At 42.5% G+C, this 19136-nt stretch overlaps 1 protein-coding gene across 5 annotated transcripts; it reads right to left on the reverse strand.

Moving 5' to 3' along the window:
- Nucleotides 1-1507: 1507 nt before the first annotated feature.
- On the reverse strand, nucleotides 1508-17766 carry CDV3 (CDV3 homolog). Of its 5 annotated transcripts, none has more exons than XM_037383334.1 (6): nucleotides 17484-17766; nucleotides 15424-15503; nucleotides 13274-13410; nucleotides 12120-12282; nucleotides 10988-11037; nucleotides 1508-4229 (listed from the first exon to the last, which is right to left on the reverse strand). In XM_037383334.1, the coding sequence occupies exons 1-6, from the start codon at nucleotides 17706-17708 to the stop codon at nucleotides 4225-4227; spliced, it is 660 nt and encodes a 219-aa protein (XP_037239231.1). In that variant the 5' UTR covers nucleotides 17709-17766; the 3' UTR covers nucleotides 1508-4224. The 5 variants fall into 5 exon arrangements, with proteins under 5 accessions (XP_037239231.1, XP_037239232.1, XP_037239230.1 ...); XM_037383333.1 differs by lacking the exon at nucleotides 1508-4229 and adding an exon at nucleotides 5357-10604; XM_037383335.1 differs by lacking the exon at nucleotides 10988-11037.
- Nucleotides 17767-19136: the final 1370 nt, after the last annotated feature.

Raw genomic sequence — 19136 nt, forward strand, 5'->3', positions numbered from 1 at the left:
CTGGAAATGTTCTTAGTCAGACAGTCACAACGTTTGACGAACTGCTTGATGCTTTAGCTGCTGTGGGGTCTGGATATTGTATGTGAGTTGTATTTCTCTATGTTAAAGCATGTGTATGAAATCTGAAGAGCTGTATTTAAGCAGCTAGAATTGCTGCAGCCTGCTTGAACAGAAAAGCACAACATGTAGTTGCACAGGCCCAGTGGGCGTTCTCTGGGGAATAATGTAACATCTTTAAAGTCTATTTAACTTACCTCTTAATTGGGGGGTGTGTGTGTGTGTGTGTGTGTTCTACTTATTTTCTAGCTGCTGAATACTCGTATAGAAAGTCTTTGCATCAGTGTCAGTTGCAGACAGAAGACAGGAAGAGCCATGAGCATCCAAGTCCTATGAAACCTGGAGAATCTTACTTTAGGCTGGGGAGAACTGGCACCTTACTGCTGGCAGAAGGGACAAAGGGACCTGAGCTGTGGGAATGTCCAGGTGAGAGAACAGGAAGGCAGCTTGCCTTTATGTCTGAGGCTGTACTTTGTGCTTCTGCTTCCTTCTTCAGTGCAGTGGATGTTTTGTCAACTCCACAACATGTTGGGATGACCTGAAGGAATTGTCAGGAAGGATCAAAAGATGCCAGTGAATGTGAGGGATTTGATTCTTTTTAAAAGTGTTTTTAAAAAAAAATCAGTGGGGGTTTAGGCTGGGGCAAGATTGCTAGGTTGAGCTGCAGCAACTGGAGTCTTAAACCTGCTTTGCTTTTCTTGGCTTGGTGCCATTTGTGGATGCTGAACATCTCCAACTTGCTCCAAGTCCACATACTGAAAAGAATGCTGTTAATTCAAAATGTGATTTAAGGCATTAACTTTGTTGTCACTGGCAATTTTCTGTTCTGCCTCCAAAATGCTGCTTTGTATTACAGGCAGTTTCAATAGGTATGGATATTAGTAGGTGAGACCTGAAAGTCCTGACTTTACTGTTGTTGTTTTCTTCTTCCCAGTCCTCAAGAAACTGCTATGGAAGGGTAGTGCTGCTATTCTCACTCAACAGATAAGAAACCACTCCCTGACCCACTTTAGCTAAGCTTTAAGGAAGTCTTGGAGACATACAGTTCCTGCAGCTGCTGCAAACCCTGGGGGGCAGGGCAGAAGGGGAGCAGTGAAAATCAGACACATACCAACCCCCAGTGGAACTAGTCATGTGGGATCTGAGCATTAGCTGTTCTCCAGTCAGCTTGCGTGTAGGCATATACCACAAATAGGCCAGGCCACAGCCCTGACGTGGGCTGTGAGCCAGGGGCAGCAAGGGGGAAGGAAAGAAGGAAGGAAGGGCAGACAGCTAGGGAGCACTGGGGGATCAGAGGCAGAAGACAGCTGTTAGAGCCAGAGCCAGACCCTCTCCTGTGCTGACCCTAGAACAACACCCTGACAACCAGCATGTTGCTGTCTGTCACTGACGGCTGTTGCTGGAGAGAGGCGTGAACACAACAAAAGTGAGACAAACTTGGAGGTATAAATTCAGTTGGTGCTGTTAAGATAAATTTATTTCCTTCAGCTTTCTTCACAGGAAACATCACAAAAGTGCTTTACAGAGTTTGATACCATTACTCTAACATGGGAAAAAAGGACAACAACAGGTGTGTGCACTGCACAGTTAGAAGTTGTCATATGCAGAAGCCATGATAGGTAAACAGGGTAAAAAAATCTACTGACAAAAAATATATATTTATTTAGTTCAGGTTTTGAACTTAAATTATGACTATAAACATATAATTATATAAATATACAGGCACCATTAGGTTCCTGTGTTAATGGTGGGGGCCACACAGGGATTCAAATAGATCACATTGTACTCTGCTGAAAGAGTTTCTGCTGTGCTCAGTGGGCTGCCAGCCAACCATTTTCCCAGCCAGACAGTATAATTCTTCCTTTTGCGCTACAATAAGCACTCAAATGGCTTTATCTTTGTTTCTTCAGGTTAAGTCTGGTGGTGAGACATTCTGGTAGATTGTTGAAAGCAAACTTTCGTATTTTTTCACTTAAAGAGATGTCTTTACTAGTCTTCACTCAGTCATCTCTTCATTAGAAAACAAAATGGTTTAGACTAGACCCTGCTGTCCAGGTAAGACAGTTTTGTTTGAGCTAGCACGTTACCAGTCTTGCAACGCCATTCCTTTTTGTAGCTGAACTGTGTTGTACTGCAACCAGCACTACTGCCTTCATTTTGCTGTATTCTATGGGAATTGGGCTCCTGTGTAGCCTCTGAGTGTTTAAACTCTTCAAGGAGATCACATTTACTTGCTAAACAATTTTGCCACAGGTGGAGCCATGTTTGTGATGCTAGAACCCTGACTGAAGAAATACAGCGTGATCAAGAATCAGGAGTTCTTGCTTTTAAAGCTGCTTTCTAAGTAAGTGGTGAATAATTCAGGCCCCTGACTAGAAGTTCTTGGTACGGAATACTCTAGGGTGAAGAAAGGTCAAATGAAGAAATTTTTTGCTGGGCTTTTTTTTCAGAAAAAAACCCTTAAGAATCAATTATCTAGAAAACACTGTTGTACGAGTTTACAAAGCCAGTTTGCCTTTTACACAATTCCCAGATTAAAGACAGTGTACAGCCAGAGAACTGGTCTGTCCTGAAGGTTACTGAGTGGCTAGCAAAAAACACAGTAAGGATTTACAGTGGCAAGACAGGGCTTTGGTGAGTGCAGCAGCACAGAGGTATCTTTTAGATGTGTGGGAGAGGGTGCAAAGTCCTACATTCTAACAACTATCAGATATTGCTGCATCTGCTTTATTCCCCCCTACACCCCCTCAAAATTAACAAAAATCCTCAGCTGCAATTTGCCAACTTTATAAACCCCAGAGCAGCCACAATTTTTTGACAGAATACTAGTAAGTGCTTTAATAGAACACCTAACTGATACAATTTATTTGGATGCAAAATCCAAGGTACATTCTTCTCAACCTCCTGTCATCGTTACTACTGGAAAGCAGCTGATCTAGATGATACAGTATTCTGATACTCGGACAATGCAGCTCTTAAGTGGTAGGCTATACATCCTAACAGGCTTGAGTCTTGCTTTATGACACCCCCTCTGTATTTATAAACTTAGCATTACTGGTAAATGCAGTCAGCATTTACAGACTTAACCTTATTTACAGTTGTACAATCTTTAAAGCACAAGATAAGAATGCAAAGAGATGAAACAAACCACAAAGACTAAGCCTGCCCTCCGGTGTTGCTGCAATCATCTTCATCTCAAGTATTGCAATTTAATTTCAGTGTCCAGTTAAATACTACAACAGGTATGTTAGACACCAAGCATGGCTGAGCCCATGTGGTTGCTGGCCAGAGATCAAGTAATAAATCTGCTTCATCTCTGCTGCAAACAAAGGAGCAGAGTAATGCAGAATTTAATACAAGTTTGCTGTGGGGCTTGTTCACCTGCACTTGACTCTGGCTGTTGCATCTAGACTTCAAATGAGATCTCAAATCAGGTTTTAATGAAACTGATTAAGTGACAGAAATAACTCCATAGAAACCAATGAAGTTAAGCTCTGGGAGCTCACATTAATCTAAGTTTTACGTGTTTCTCAATGCATTTGTTTTATCAGCCTGTTTTTATGGTTTGAATCATTTTGTTATGGTTGTACATAGTCTGAAAAAGATAGAGAATAAGTGACTTAAGTAAAAAAAAAAAGGAAGCTTGTGGTAACACTTTTAACTATCAGTTTTCTGTAGGCAAATTATTTGAAATAAAGCAGACAGTCGTAACGCAGTGACATCAATGCCATAAATGAGCTAGAAAGAAAATTCAATACAGAAGATAGGAGACAAAACCAGAACAGATTGAGTAAAAGTTAGTAAGAGCATGCCATGCTTATCAGTGATAAGAGGAGTGAGTTACATAATACTGAAGACTTCGGTCTATCGGATGACAAAAGCCAGTGCCCATAAAAAGTTGTTAGGTTTGTCAGCACTGGGAAAGATGGAGATTGTCAGGGTAAGCTAACTAATTCTGTAAACTTGGCAGTTCAGTAGCAAGCGAATGTCAACAGAAAATAAACCCAAGGCAATGAATACTGGAAAGGCTTTAAACCACTCATACATGCTCTGGTGGATTCTGAATTAGTTGTGATCTTTCAAGGGGACGATCTAGGCATCACCATGGACAGCTTGATGAAGACATCTGCTCAATGTGTAGTTGCAGTCAAGAAAGCGAGTAAGATGTTAGGCTGTATTAAAGACAGAACAATATGGAAAAATATTACAGCATGTATTTCTCTTAGAGGTCCCCAATGACTATTTGCTGTTTCATCAGCATCTTAAGAAAAGTGACAAACTAGAAAAATACAGGGAGGAAAGTGATAAGAGAATGGCAGAAGCAGCCCTTTGTAGCTGGAAAGACAGTAAGACCAAGGTAGTTTATTTGTTAAGGTGGGAAAAGAATAGATGATATACATTCTCCCCACCATGTAACATGACATATAGCTCAGTCATTTTAAGCTATGTACCAGTCTGTTAACCTCAGTATCATTCATCATCACTACCATAATTATGCCAAAAAGCTCCGTGTTAGTCTTTAATGCTCATTATTCAGCTAGTTAGATATCTCTTATGAAGCAACTGCAGTAGTTGTTTGAAATTGAACAGTAGTAATTTCTGGAAGAGAATTGTCACAGCTGATGTAACAACTGCCTCAGAGGTGCTCAATGATAAAAATACCAGTAAGAAAAGATAGCTGCTGGGCCTCATCTCTGTCCAGTACCCACCAGAGGTCTAATTTGTCTGCATGCATGCCACCATCACATTCTCTGCTTCTATCTGGAGGTCTACTGTACAAGCAGAGTGATGAACCTTGAAAACATCAGCAACAGCAGTAAAGGGCATATTCATAAAAAAAAATATTTCTGCATTTTCAGCTGTAGTTAACTGGTAAAACAGGAGATAATACTGAATAGGGGAATCACCTCTTCTGTATCTATTCCTTCCTTACCCACCCCACTCCTCTCAGCTCTATAATTTCTTTGTTTCATAGAAACCACTCCTCCATGGGCAACTATTTCCCTTTGGTTTATTCATCTTTTTCCTCCACAGCCTGCCTTAATACTAGATTTTAAAAGGTTTGATGTTAAGATTACTCTGTCTCCCATCTCTCCATTGTACCTGCATGCTACTTCAACTTAAGTATGGGAAAGGATAAAGAACAGGATGGATGTGTTTACTGTGAAGAGGGGAAGAAAACTCTGTTCCTACTACAAAATGCAGCTTGGTAGCCTGACACAAATACAAGCTTTCAGGAGTGAACATTTCCAGTTCACATAGTTTGAACAAACTTTAAAGCAGCCACATAAGACATGGCTATCAACTGTGAGCACAATTTTATTTGTCATGGGGTTTACAAAATGTAGCAGTATTGATTTTAATGGATTCCACATAAAACCAAAAAGCCTCATATTACTATACCATTTGGGTCACACAGATAATTAGAGAGGAAATAGCAGTTTAAAGTACTCAGCCTGAACTTTTTCCTTACTCATACATAGTAAAATGTCTGATGCCATAATACTTAAACAGAATGTATATTACACTCAGTAGAAATAAGCCTTTCCCAAAGTAGTATTAAAATACTGTAATGAAAGCTAATATAAAGTTCTTTTAATAAAGATTTTTAGTCCTCTTTAGCACCTTCCATCAGCCCCAGCCCTTGACAAAGAACAGCTTTGGCCTCACAACATCCCTGTGAGGTAGGTTGTCGAGGGGTTTTGGTACAGCTGGGGAAACAGAGGATACTGTAACTAAATTACTTGGAGTTAACACAGCAGCTCAGTGGAAAACCAAGCCTGAACACCAACTCTCTTCATCCTCTGCTCTTGCTACAAAATGGGCTTACTTCTTTTCAGTGCATGCAGTTGTCTTAGATGATACCTTCCATTCCAGTATTCCAGATGCACTACTTTCTCTGGTGACTCATTAATACTGTGATATATTTTAAATATTTGTATTCAGGCTAAGCAGCCCACTGAACTTCATTAACCTTGCTATATCAACATTATTCTAAGCAACTGAACATAAACCATGATATACGTACCATTAAAAGATGCAAGGGGTAATATCTTCATAGCAATTTGAATCAGTGTCTTAGCTTTTTATCATGCAGGAGTGAAGTTTTCTTAAATATAAACCTAGTTCTTTCCTAATAAGATTGCTGAACTATCTTGGAATCTGTCCTTTCCCAGTTCTCTCTTTAGGCAACTGGTTAGACAGCTTTGTACCAGTGCAAAATTCTACGTTCTCTCTGGACAGGTTTTCCAGATTAATTTCTTTTAAAGGGGAAAGATAAAGTGGCATGCCTTCCCCAAGTACTGAACTTCAAACGCTTTTGCTGATCTAGTCAGATGGATTTGTCACTTGTGAAAGCAGTGCTTACCCACGCAGAACTTATATCCAACCACTTAACGCCCTGCTCCCTACCTCAGGCTATGCATTTAATACTATCATTTAGAGAACTGCCTTCCTAATCCCTCTTTTATACCTCCCGTGTTTCATTTGCATAATTTCCACTCTCCCTAATATAAAAACAAAAACAAAAAATCTTCCTTCATGTTTTATTTTGTTTCAAACAGAACATGGCAGAACTACACTTGGTGTTTCGAAAGCCAAACTCTAGATACATGATAGTTACAGCTTATCCAAATTGATGAAGACATCTGCTCTTCATCATGCATCAGAAGATTCATTTTCTAATACCAATACAAACTGGTATTAGACTCCTCAGTTCTGTTTTCTGCTGTCATTTCTTCTTCCATCTGTTAGAGCCTGCAGGTTCTTATATGAATCTCTATACAGACAAGCTGACTTTTTAACTTTTTTTGAAAAATTTATCAGCAGATGTCAGATTTCCTCCCCTTTTTTACATACCTAATGTACGTATCTGAAATTTAAATATGCATGTTACTATTTTCTTACATTCCCAAATAAACCCACTATCATTAAAACCAGTTTGTGAAAGTGTAAGCTGAAAACAGAGGGACAATTCAGTAACTAAATTACAGTCAGACAGCAAAACCTGGGTTGTGGCTATTCGTAAAAACCTCTTAAGTACTTGAGGTAGTTTTGGTAAGATTTAGTTTCTTGGGCCTCTGATACAAATTGCTCATGTAAAATAGGAGATATTAATTTGTCTGACCATATCAATATTGGAAAGAATAATATTACTGCCTTGTAAATAAACACTTTTTAAGGACATGAAGCCTTCTTAGTTTAAAAAGGAATTATCTGCTCTATTTTAGTTATGGTATTTGACAGAAAATCACAAGCAACTTCGTAACTGCTCAACCAGGTTGAAACAAGACAGACAAAGATGTAACTATTGCAAAAGCTCCAAGATGTGCAGCCCTGTCAAGTTTACATTGTTTACTTGACCTGAACAGCACAGGTGTCTCAGCCTGTTGTGGTGAAAGTTTCCAAGAAGCCAAAAGATGCAGTCAGATACCAAACCCCCTAGTCCCTGTGGTGTCAGGTGTCTTAACACAGTTTGTACCATTCATCTATTTGTAAGTTTTGTAAGAGAACTACTGTGGACATGACTGGTAAAGCTAGCTACAAAGACAAAACTGAAATAGGAGACAGTCACTTTTAGTTGTCCCATTTATCTTCATTTGTGAGTAAGATTAAACATGGCACAGCTAAACCAGGGAGGAAGGGGAGGAAAACTAATCCTCTCTTACATTCATCATCGGCTCAAGTAAATACAGATGCCAGATTCCTACGGCAGGCATTTGAGAAGTCCAACTTCAATAAAGCTACCTAGTTTTTGGCATTTTAACATTCCTTAAATACAGACTGTATCACCAAGAACCACAAATCCAAGCTGTTCCTTTCCCAGTAAGTACTGGACATTGGAAATTAGTAACTAACCCACCGTAACAGCATGTTACAGGTAAGGAAGTTCCTGAAGCAGCAAACTGCATTTTACTGACTGGTATCAAGAATCTCATTTCTACAACTGATAATCCTTCATTTATGGCATGAGCCCTCAACAAGCTTTTCAAAGGAATGAAATGGACATTCTTAGCATGCCTTGAATGAATGCAACAAACCAGATAAAGTTGGACTTCAGAGTCTCAAAAGCATACTGAACTTCCACAGAGAACCGACTTTCAAAATTTCAGGTATGCAGAACAATCAATTGTTATAAGGAAGATACTGACAACTGGCATTTTGATAGTTGCTGGCAGCAATATTTAACACAAGAAACACTTCAAAATAGTTTAACATTCTGTATTATGGAAATTGGTGGCATTTCTGGCTGGTTTTTTTTTTTCTTTATGCCTCCAGAAAGAACCTGGAATGATACACTTCAAAAAAGCCTCCAGAATAACACTTCTAGTTATCAGTAGCTGATGGACTCCAGTGACAGCAACCATGCAGAAGTTTGGTTTCTTTTTTTTTCCCCTCCTTAATTTAGCAGAGCTACTTTCAAGTGAAAAGCAAATCAAAGCTTCATTCATACTCAATTCACAATCTCAAACTAGTCCTAGATGGTGGGAGTAGGAAGACACTCTGAGAGGCAGCAAACTAAACTTCTAGGTATGAATAAGTCCTATTAATATGCACTGCTATAAGCTCTTAAACATAGGCCACCTGACCATAGGGCTGACTACCCACCCCATGGCCTGTCCCTTAAAGGGATCTAAATGTTCTGTTTCCTCAGCTGTTGTATGGTCATAAGCTAGAACTTAAGGTAAAGATTCATTAGACTCCAGAATCCATGTATATTTCCATTTTATTTGATTTGAAACTGTTACAAGGTTGTCTTGAACTGCCAGAATTCATGCCCAAAACCTCAAATAAAGATGGTACAATGGACAGTCTCATCTACCCTTCATACAGTAGACTAAAACTAGATTCATGTGCATTGGTGATCTCAATAGCTTTAAAGCATCAGGAAAAGAGTTTTTAAGATTTCACATTTCTACCATATCAAGCGACATGTCCATTTACCACAAATTCCACAGAAATCTTTAGTGACAAATCAACAGGTTTTGCTGTTGAATTTTCAAGGAAGATACATGGCTCAGAGTCCAAGATATCGGTATCAGTCTTTCAGTGGGATTTTGTTTCCAAATGAAGTCTCCAACTTTAAGAATAGTCTTTTGAGCCCTCTCTTTAATAGCAGCTTCTAGCAGAAGTTTTAGAGACAATTAACTCTGCAAGGCCAAGGCCAGTTTTAGCCTGTGCACAAAAGAACCAGGCGGAACCCCAGCCGCACTGAAGTCAACAGCAAAATTCCCATTGGCCTCAGAGAAGTAGATTTAAAGCAAGTCAGCAGTTAGTCAGAGGGAACCCAGCTAGGCAATTCCTGCACTATCCTCATCTTCTGCACATACACAGTACTCCCACACATGTAAGCAAGTTTTGTTCCCTTGTTTTTCTTGCCATTGGCAACTCTTACAGATGTTGGGTCTATTTTTTGGCATTTACTCTTGAGAAACCTCAACACTGGAGCACGCCACTATTTTACTTCATTTCTGGTGCAATAATTCAGAGAAGAGAAGTTACAGCAGGACACTTTTGGTACTTGACAGATTTCATTCAGTGAATCAGAGTTACGGACAATGTCCTGTATTTTTAGTGTATCAGTGCCATTTTGCCTACTTCCACTAAATTAAGTCAGAGATGACAACAACTTAAAGAAGTCACTGCCTTCCACTATTACTAAACTTCCTGACTGAATAAACACCATCTATGAGTTTTCCTTAGAGGATTTCTGCCTCAAAAAGCCTGCATGCTTCACAGAAGTAGCCAAACAAATAAGGCTTACCAGCTTCAGTTATCCCTCTGCATACTAAGTTATTCTGGTTATCAATTAACCATTACCCTTCAACAACCAACTACTTTTAGGAGAAAATTTTATCTAGTATCGCTACTGCCATGTATCTCATTTTTAAAGATAAATTCTGAAGACTAGTTGGAATCTGGATACCTCTCTGTCAAATCAAAACTCTAAAGTCTTAGTGCTTTAGGGTAAGAAAGACAAACTTATGATAAAAAACAAAATAAACCCTATTTCATTACAACATCTCACGTTAATATACTGCAATTTGATACCAGAAACAAGGCAGGCTTTTTTTTTGTGGAGAATAGAAAAAAACATTTAAACAGACAAACATGAAAATGGCTAATGCAAACAGACCATTCAAACCCATCATTCCTCAAATCTGATACTGAGTTTTCGTTTGTTTTGCAGTTATCAGCACAGCTATCTAAAAAGGTAAACAAACTACAGCTCTGTTATACTTTGATAGTATGAGTGGTATGGTACGCTCCAGAAGTCTCTAGTAGGCTATGGCTACACATGACAGGATTCCTCAGAAGGGGAACAGAACAGGTTTGTCATTAAGGTCACTTAAATCTTTGTTATAGCAAATTGGAACCAAATGGCTGACTTCTGCGGGATTTCTGACAGGAATCCAGTAGAGCTGGTTTCAAGTTTCAGATGGCCACTAAAACAGCTGTAACCTTCTCTTCCAGAAGTTGTGATCCACATGGTGTCCACAATGAGTGCAGCAAGTCTGAGGTAGTCAACCTTTACGAAGGCTCAGTATCTGAACATAAAAAGATTTTGAAATGACCACTGGCTGTAGGTATCTTTCTGAGCAATTAAAGAACACTGATGACTCTTGTTCAACCATTTACATTAATTTGCCCCATATCCAATGAAGAAGTTGTAACATATTATGCTTCCATAGTGCAGGAGAACCAATCACTTATGTCAAAAGTAGTCTGCACTTGCTGCAGTAGATCCAGCAGAAATAAGGTGGCATGTTCATCATAGCCGTTAGCTGTAGTTTAGTTACCTTAGTAGAAGGGTTACCATAAAAGCATTCCTTAATTGTAATGTGTATGCAGCTCTACTGATCCCCAAGCACAGCATACTGGTTGTCTAGCTGAAGTTTAAGTGCCTGGTTTTTTGAGACCTCATCCCTACCTCTAGTTTTGTGTTTTACTACTTCAAAGCTCTTCTCCATTTCTTTATCCCTAAGGGAAAATAAATGTAATCAGTAAATATCTTATCACTAGCTTGTGAACTGAACTTCTAGTCTATTTCCACCCCATCCCAACAAAAACATTATAAACAGAACACTAAGGTCTAGAGATAACAGAACAGTCAAACATTCCCAAGCAAATCTTGTAAAACCATCTCCAGAATCAAGCTCATCACCCAGTACAATTCAGGTTACATTCTAAATTTCAATATTAACAGTCTCAAAAGTTTAAGTGCATTTATGAAAAACAGGTTTTAGAAAGCAGAAGTCCATTTCTAGAATGCTCACTCGGAATTTCATCTTAGCTCAATTTTCACCATTCAAACCCTAAAGCATCAGTGACAGCTTATCTCATTTGCCAAGCAAAGCTACACCAAAAAAAACTCAAAAGAGAAACAAAAAGCTTCTGTCAGGCTGTTATAGTCAGTAACACAGCAAGCAGAGAAAATAACTCAAAAAGCCCCCAAACCCAAGTGAATTACATTGGCCTAGCTATGTCTTCTAATTACATAAAGGTCAGGACTTAAAAGCAGGGCGAGACTCAGGTCTTCAGCACCACAAAATACAGATCACGTCAGTAAAACCAGGGGGGTTCATCATTGTAAACCACAGCTCAGACAGCAAGTTTAATTATTTATATTTCTATTAAACCCCGTTCTTCCACTTAAGTTACCTTTACATCTCTAATGAGAGGACAGTGCGCTCAAGACATCCTACTGACAGTATTAACACAGAGCCCCACTATGGCTAGTAAGTATCTCAGGGAACCAGATGCTGTCAAGAGCAGAAATACTCTGCTTCAGGGAAATCCTTCAGCAAGTTGAAGAAGTTAACTGGCACCCTTGTTTGGCTATCTTACTGGGCTACATCCTGTGAAAGTTATTTCATTGGAAGCCCTTCCTAGATTTGGAAAATACAGTTGAGCCCTCTCCCATATCTCTTTGGGAAACAGAGTAATTTCTTAGTTATTTCTTTCCTCTGTGGAAAGATTCAGGCTTAAGCTCTGAAACAAAATAAAAACTTAGAGAAGGCAGTTAAAATATGTCTCTTAGGAAATTAATGAAATGCACTTACTTTCGACTGTCTACAAGCTTGGCGGTGGACTGCAGTGATGGAAACTGCGTATCACTATAGATTTCTGGTGGTCCTTGCTGTGCTCTCCGTGGCCTGCCGCCCTCCCTGGCACCAGGCGGCCTGTATACACCACCAGTCTGAACTGGTTCTGGGGTTTCTGTTACTGGTTATAAGAACAAGATACAGACAAGAAAGTAAGTTTGCATTCACAACTGAAAAAACCCACAATATTTTTTTTTTTTTTTTAAAGTCTTACAAAGTATGGTTTTGCACCTTTAAAAGCTCTGAAAGTATTTCAGTCAAGGCAGGAAATCAGGCATCACAGAATTTAACCTATACTTTAGCAGTCAAATTAAAACGTGACTCCAGTGTATTACCTCAAAGTTCAGGGAATCAAAATCACTGATGACAACTTTGTGTTTCTTATTTGCAATTTAGTAGCAGCTTACATTTAAAACTAGAGATTTAAACACCTAACTGTATATTCACCAAATTTAAAGCACTTCTCCAGATGCAGAATATAATATCCAAGTAGTTTGTATTTAAGGTAACAATCTACAATGAAATAACACTAATTATCTTTACCTCCTTGCCTGTACAGGCAGGAAAAACCACCACAGGCCACTTTTCAATGAATTTCTCAATGGAAGAGAATAGTCTGAACAGGTCATGACTAAGTAGTTTATCACCACTGATGCTAATAAATTGCAACATTGCTAATAAAGAAGCAACACTGATTTGCAAAGCATACCACTAACTATGGAACCCTACTCAAGAACTGCCATATTGGACATCAGATATTGTCTCAACATCCACTTAATTGTCAAAGCAGTATTTTTAGATCAATGGAAAAAGCTTCCAATTGATATATTGCAAAGCACAGAAATCTCCTTCCAAGATTGAATGCTTTCCCCACCCTCCACCAAAATCAGAAATAAAACCCCTCCACTTGTGTTTTAAGTATCTGACAGTACTATCAATTCAGTTCCTTAGATCCTTTCACGGGACAATTTCCTCATTCGCTCACATGTCAAGCCATTAGTATGAAGGTGCCTGAATAGGAACTGTTCCTTGCGCTCTGCCCTCTCTGAGTAGCTTAATTCAACCTGATACACTTCCCACTGGAAAAAGCAACAACTCCAAGTTAAATTTACCAATTGGTTCAACGACAGGTGCTGGTGCAGGAGCTGACTTGTTCCAAGGACCAGATGATCTGTCTACACCACCACCAGTCTCCTCCCAGTTGTCACCAGGTTCTTCTCTTTTTTCACTTTCATCATCTTCTTTTTCACTACAAAAGAGAAATGCTAAGTAGCATTTTAGAACCACAATCACCATAGACAAGACAGACTTCATAGCTACTGTACTGAAGATACCAGATTTAACCGGACTATGTTAGTCCTGCAATCACTGTATTAGTACTTCCATCTGAACAATTTCTGGCACACTGCTACATAACTTGGCAACTGAGAAGGAAAAAAGTTCTTAAAAATAAGACAAATTCAAACTGTACTAAGTGATCAAAAAAGTGATTTCATATTTTAAACTTAAAGACTTTTTTCTTACTAAGATAGTCATGCATTGGGAAGTGATAAGAAGATAAAGCAAGAATGGGCTACAAATGCTGTTTCCATAAAATGCTTTAGTCAAGAGAAAGAAGTTGCGGAAGAGGAGTGATAGAAAGCAAGTCCTGAGCTCCCTTTCCGTATAACCACAGCCACCTGAGAAACACTCTTATACTACCCATACAAATATAATCTACAAACCAACTCAAGATTTTTTTGAAGCAATAAAAAAAATACAAAGAGAAAACCAGCCCATTTTAAAAAGGTAAGGAAGTCCTATGCCAAAGCCTGACTATTTTATTTAGACTCTTCTATTTTACATAGAAATAGTCGGAGACTCAAAATAATTTGCTAGACAAAGCTACTACAGAAAGCTGTGCGCTATAATGAGACATACGTGGAGGGTGAGGCTGTTAAAAAAACCCAAGACATTGATCTTGACAGCAGTAGCAAAGTACGAATACAGAAGTTCATAATACAGCAACCCCTACTAAGCATGATTGGATAAGCTTTCTATGTAAGTAATTATCAGGGAACAGTTAAAAATACCTATCGTGTCTGAAAATGAAACAGCCTTTCACTGTTCATCCAAATACAGTAACACTCATAGTAAGCTGGACCAAGTGCCTAGGCACACTACTATTCTGTTTTAAACTACAGTCAAAAGCAGATGCCTACCAACTAACTAGAACAGAGTAAGTACACGTAACATCCACCCCCACAAGATACTCTGTGTCTTACTTTCAGCATAAAGATCTCCAAAGCTGGATAATTTATAACCTCCAGTGGGTTTTTCTTCCATTTGCTCCTCCACTCTCTCCCAAATCCACTACCTGAGTGGTTACAAAATCCTGTGACAGAAACTTCCATCTGCCACAGCATCAAAAGCATTCAGAATGTTGGCCTTTGTCTGGAAAACCAAAGTACTTGCTTTTCAGTCAAACAGTACCAGTAGTCAGTGAAGCAGCAGCCTACTCATTTCTTGCCTATTAAGACACGTGATTATCTGCTGTGACACTTCAAAGGTGTGGAGAGCTTGTGGACCAAATACGTGCAAATGACCTAAAAGGACTAGTTAACTGAAATGGAGCATGTGTTAAAAACAAACAAATCAAAGAACATACAGGACCTGCTCAAACACTGAAGAAAGCACCTATTGCAGTGGTTACAGGCGAGATGATAAAACATCATTAATACCTGGACAATGAGGATTATGTGACATCTTCAGTCTAAGACTGAGGATGTAAAAATCCTTTTTCTGACCTGATGAAACATTCCTCTTACATTTTTCTTAACACTAGTTTTACCAACTACATTTTTGTTCTTTTGAAATACAAATGCAACTGTTCAAGAATTCACTCCCCAAACTGACATGCTGAATACACTGCGTCAGATTCACTTGACTGCTGTAAGGGTCTCTATGGGAATTACTGTCCTGCAGTAATCTCTCATAGAAATTACTACTTTACTATCTTTATGGAGGGGAATGTTAAGTATGTGTAATAAAAATCTTAGTTCCAACCAAAACAGACCTAGAATATCAACAGAGATTTAAAAAATGAAGAGGAAATTGGCAGAGAATAGTCAAACCGAACTTGCCCCACAGCAGACTTCTACACTAGCAGAACATACCAAACCACTGTTTAATTGGACTCCAGGGAGGCAGCTCTGAAGAAAGAACATGCTTTTTAGACATAGGTAATGCTGATACTAGAGAGAAAAAGAAAAAACAGTAGTACCTTATTTGCATGGACTGAACTCTAAGACCACTATAATCGATTTCTTCCTTTTGCTCAAACTCCTTCCAATCATCCTCTTCCTGTAAGAAAAGTGTAAACTGTTACTTTAGACAAAGTAGACAAGAACAACATTAAGGTAATACAAAGAAAAGTAAGGGTGAAGGTACAGTTCCATGGGAAACCAATCTGTGTGCACCACTGCCAACAGGGCAAAGGAGTCCATTCCCTCCTCCCCTAACTTACTATATGTGATCTAGGATGCACTTGTGAGCCGACTTTAATTCACTAGAACAGCTAAGAAATGCCCCAGCAAAAAAGTTGTTCAAGCAACAGAAAACCACATCACCTCAGCAAAAACCCAGTGGGAAGTCAAGGGACAACACAAAGTAGGGAACAGGACCATGCAGTCAAGACTAAGGAATACAAGGGCAAGACCTCTCCCTTTTACTAACAGTAAGTTTTTGTAACAGTTTGAATGCACATGAAGCTTTAGATTTACTTTTCTGTCGTGTATTTCATGAGCCAAAAAGCAAAGAACATGTGGAACAGCTTACAGTGGATTTATGACAAAGATTAGTATCATTACGTTTGACTTTTTCATATTCACAACCACATTTATAGCCTTCCTTGTTTTCTTAATAATGTTCTTATAATAGTAAAAAGGTCAGCTTCAAAACCATAGTGATCTTGGTACACAAAAATAGAGTACCAGCCTTTGGAAAGCACCACTTCAAGGCTTTAAAACAGGAGTTTGATTATGTGTTCTGGGAAAGAGGAACCCACCCCAGTGGTGCCAATTTTGCCCTAATATGTAATCAGCAGATTCTGGGGTTATTAAGAAATGGAACAGAGCAGATAAAGCCGTGACTAGGAACACATGGGAACTGCTTAAGACACACACAGCCTAATTAGTAGTCTACGTAATTCCTATACTCTACGTGAAATGCAGTTATTATTACTCTACATCTGCCAATGGTATAGCCCCCCTTCTACTGAACAGCTGGCAATACAGCTTCTTTTAAAGCCCTGCCCTAAGCTCTTCTACTTATCAACCTCTAGCAGGAAAACTTTGACCTGCTTTAAAGGAACAGCAGCAGTAGAAAGTGACCTGGTGTTATTGCACCATCTGCTCAAGACTCAGTCTTCTGGAATACAGAAAGACTTTAGAGCTGTAGACTCACTGATTTCTTGTATCCCCATCTCCATGGAAACATCAGTTTCCAAACTGATGTACCTTTCACATTTAATGATCTTTATTTCTAATCCAAGTACAATCTCCAGTCAAACCCAGGTATTATTTTACAAGCAAACGAGCAGAAGAGCAGCTGAAAGATTACCGCTGACCTTGGTCTACTTAGAAAGCTACTGCAGGTGTCAAGCTCCCGAGGGTAAGCAACATTAGGAAATAGCAAAGTATTTCACAAAATTTATTTTAATATATACAGCACGACCATCTATAAGATGCTAACTCAACAAGCATCTCTTGCACTCATCGTTTCACTGTAAAATGGTACAAAAAAAATAATAAATTCTGGCAGTAAGCCCCTTCCTGGCAGAAAGGCTGAGCACGCAGCGTACTTTTGTCTGCAGAGCCAAGCGTGATCCTACCGCCAAGGCCCAAAGGCCACGGACCCCGGTGGGCTCCGGCCGCCACCGAGCGCCAAGGCCAAGCGCGCGGGGCGGGCTGGGCAGCACGGAAGGCGCAGGCAGGGACCGGCCCCGCTCCCCTCGCCGCGGACACGGGGCGCGTTTCCCGGCCGGGACCCCGCCCGGGCCGGAGCCGCCGAGTGGCGCCCCCGCCAGCGGCGCCCTGCCCGAGGGCACCCGCCCGCTGCCGTTGCGCTGCGGGGGACCCGGCCCGGCCGCCCCGCCAGGCCCCTGCGGCCAAGGGCGCCCGCATGGCCGTGCCGTTCCCCGGGCCGGCGGCGGCGGCGGCGCCCCCTGCCGGCAGGAAGGCGCCGCCCGGGCCGGCGGAGGAAGCCCTGACCCTTCCCCCACCGCCGCCCCGACGGGGCGGCCCCGCTCACCCCCCCTCCCCCCGCACCTCCTCCCGGCCGCACCTTGGTCGCCGTCTTGGCGGAGCCGGCGTTGGAGGCGGCGGCCCCAGAGCTGCTACCATCAGCCGGGCGGGCTCCCCCGGCCGCCGCGGCCGCCCCCGCGGCGTTAGAGGCGGCGTTGGAAGCGCTGGAGGCGGCGGCGGCCCCTCGGCTGCTCTTCTCCTTCCGCTTCTTCTTGTCCCGCTTGGCGAAGAAGTCGTCGAGGCTCCTCTCCTCGGTCTCCGCCATGGCGGCGGCGGCGGCCGGGCCCAACGGCGGGGCGGGGGGGGGGGGGTGTGCGTGGGCGCGAGAGCGCAGCGGCGGCCCGGGCCAACAGGTGAGCCCCCGCGCGGCGGCGGCGCGGCCTCCCGCTGCCTGCCGCCCCCCGCCGAGGGGAGCGAGCGCGGCCGCCTAACGGCTGCGGCTGGCCGGGACCGCGGGAGCCCGCCCGACGCCCGGCGGAAGAAGGCCGCCGCGCTCCACGTTGGTGGCCGCCGCTTGACACGGCCCGAAAAAGAGGAGGGGGAGGCGGCCCGCCGCGGGGCTGGGCTGAGGGAAGAGGGGGCGGGGCCTTCCGGCCGTGCCCCCTCCCGCGCCTGCGCCGCAGCGTTCCGGCCAATGAGCGGCCGGGAAGGAAGTGCCCGCCGGCCAGTCACAAGTCTCCAGGGGCAAGCCGCTGACGTCGCGACGTGAGAATGCGTGGACGGACGGGGCGGCGGCGGCGCGGCCGGGGATTGGCCGAGGCGGGCGGGGAGGGGGGGCCGCAAGGTGCGGGTGAGCGGCGCGGCGCGTGCGCCCTAGGGCGGTTGCCCCGCGTGCGGGGGGCGCCTGCGTTCCCGCCCGCCCCTGAGGGGAGCCGTGCGTGGGGCCGGTAGGGCGGGGCTCACCGACCGTGGCTGCTCGGGAGGCTGATGGCTGCTTCCCGCGTCGGGGGCAGGCCCTTCCTGTCAGCGGTCGCCGCGGGGCGAAGCAGGGACAGGGACGGGAGCCCGGGGCGGGGGTGCTGTCGCCACAGAGCGCTGCGAGAGCCGCTCCGCGGGAGGCTGAGAGGGCTGCTGGAGCGGCCTCGGCCGGGCCTACCGGCTCAGGGGGCTTCGGCCTGCCGAGCGGCGGCTCGGTTTGTGCCCGGCTCCCAGCCCTCGCGTTCCTTTAGCGTGGACCGAGATGACTTAAGACTCTGCCTCCCCGCACCCTGGAAAGCGCCGTGCATTTGCACTGTCGTTGTAAAGGTTGCAAGGAAGTAATTTAACTCTCATCTTGGAAGTGGTGTGGTTGAGTGAGTAAAACTTGAACAACCACTCTGTCTAGGATCTCCGATGGGGGTGTGAGCGTTCCAGCTGCTTTCCTGCCTCGTAGGGAAGCCTAGGGAATACCTGCTGGAAAACAAGCTTCGCAGTGGGTACCTTCAGGTACCGTAGTGACCTTTAGCTCTGGAAAAGAACATAGGTGTTTTTAAAAAGTTCACCGTGGCTAAAAAATGCATTGTCAAAAGTTTTGAGGCAGGATATTTTGAATAAACAGCCTCAGACTGTCATATGAGTCATACGTAACTGCATGAGACATCATTTGTGATTATTTCGTTGGTCAGCCATCAAAAGGAGACAGATGTTCCTACTGCTGAGGTGTGAGCCCAAACAAGAATTACCCATCAAATAATCATTGGTTTCTATTATAAAA

This window comes from Falco rusticolus, chromosome 4 (assembly GCF_015220075.1).
Source record: "Falco rusticolus isolate bFalRus1 chromosome 4, bFalRus1.pri, whole genome shotgun sequence".
In the NCBI taxonomy this organism is placed as follows: Eukaryota; Metazoa; Chordata; class Aves; order Falconiformes; family Falconidae; genus Falco; species Falco rusticolus.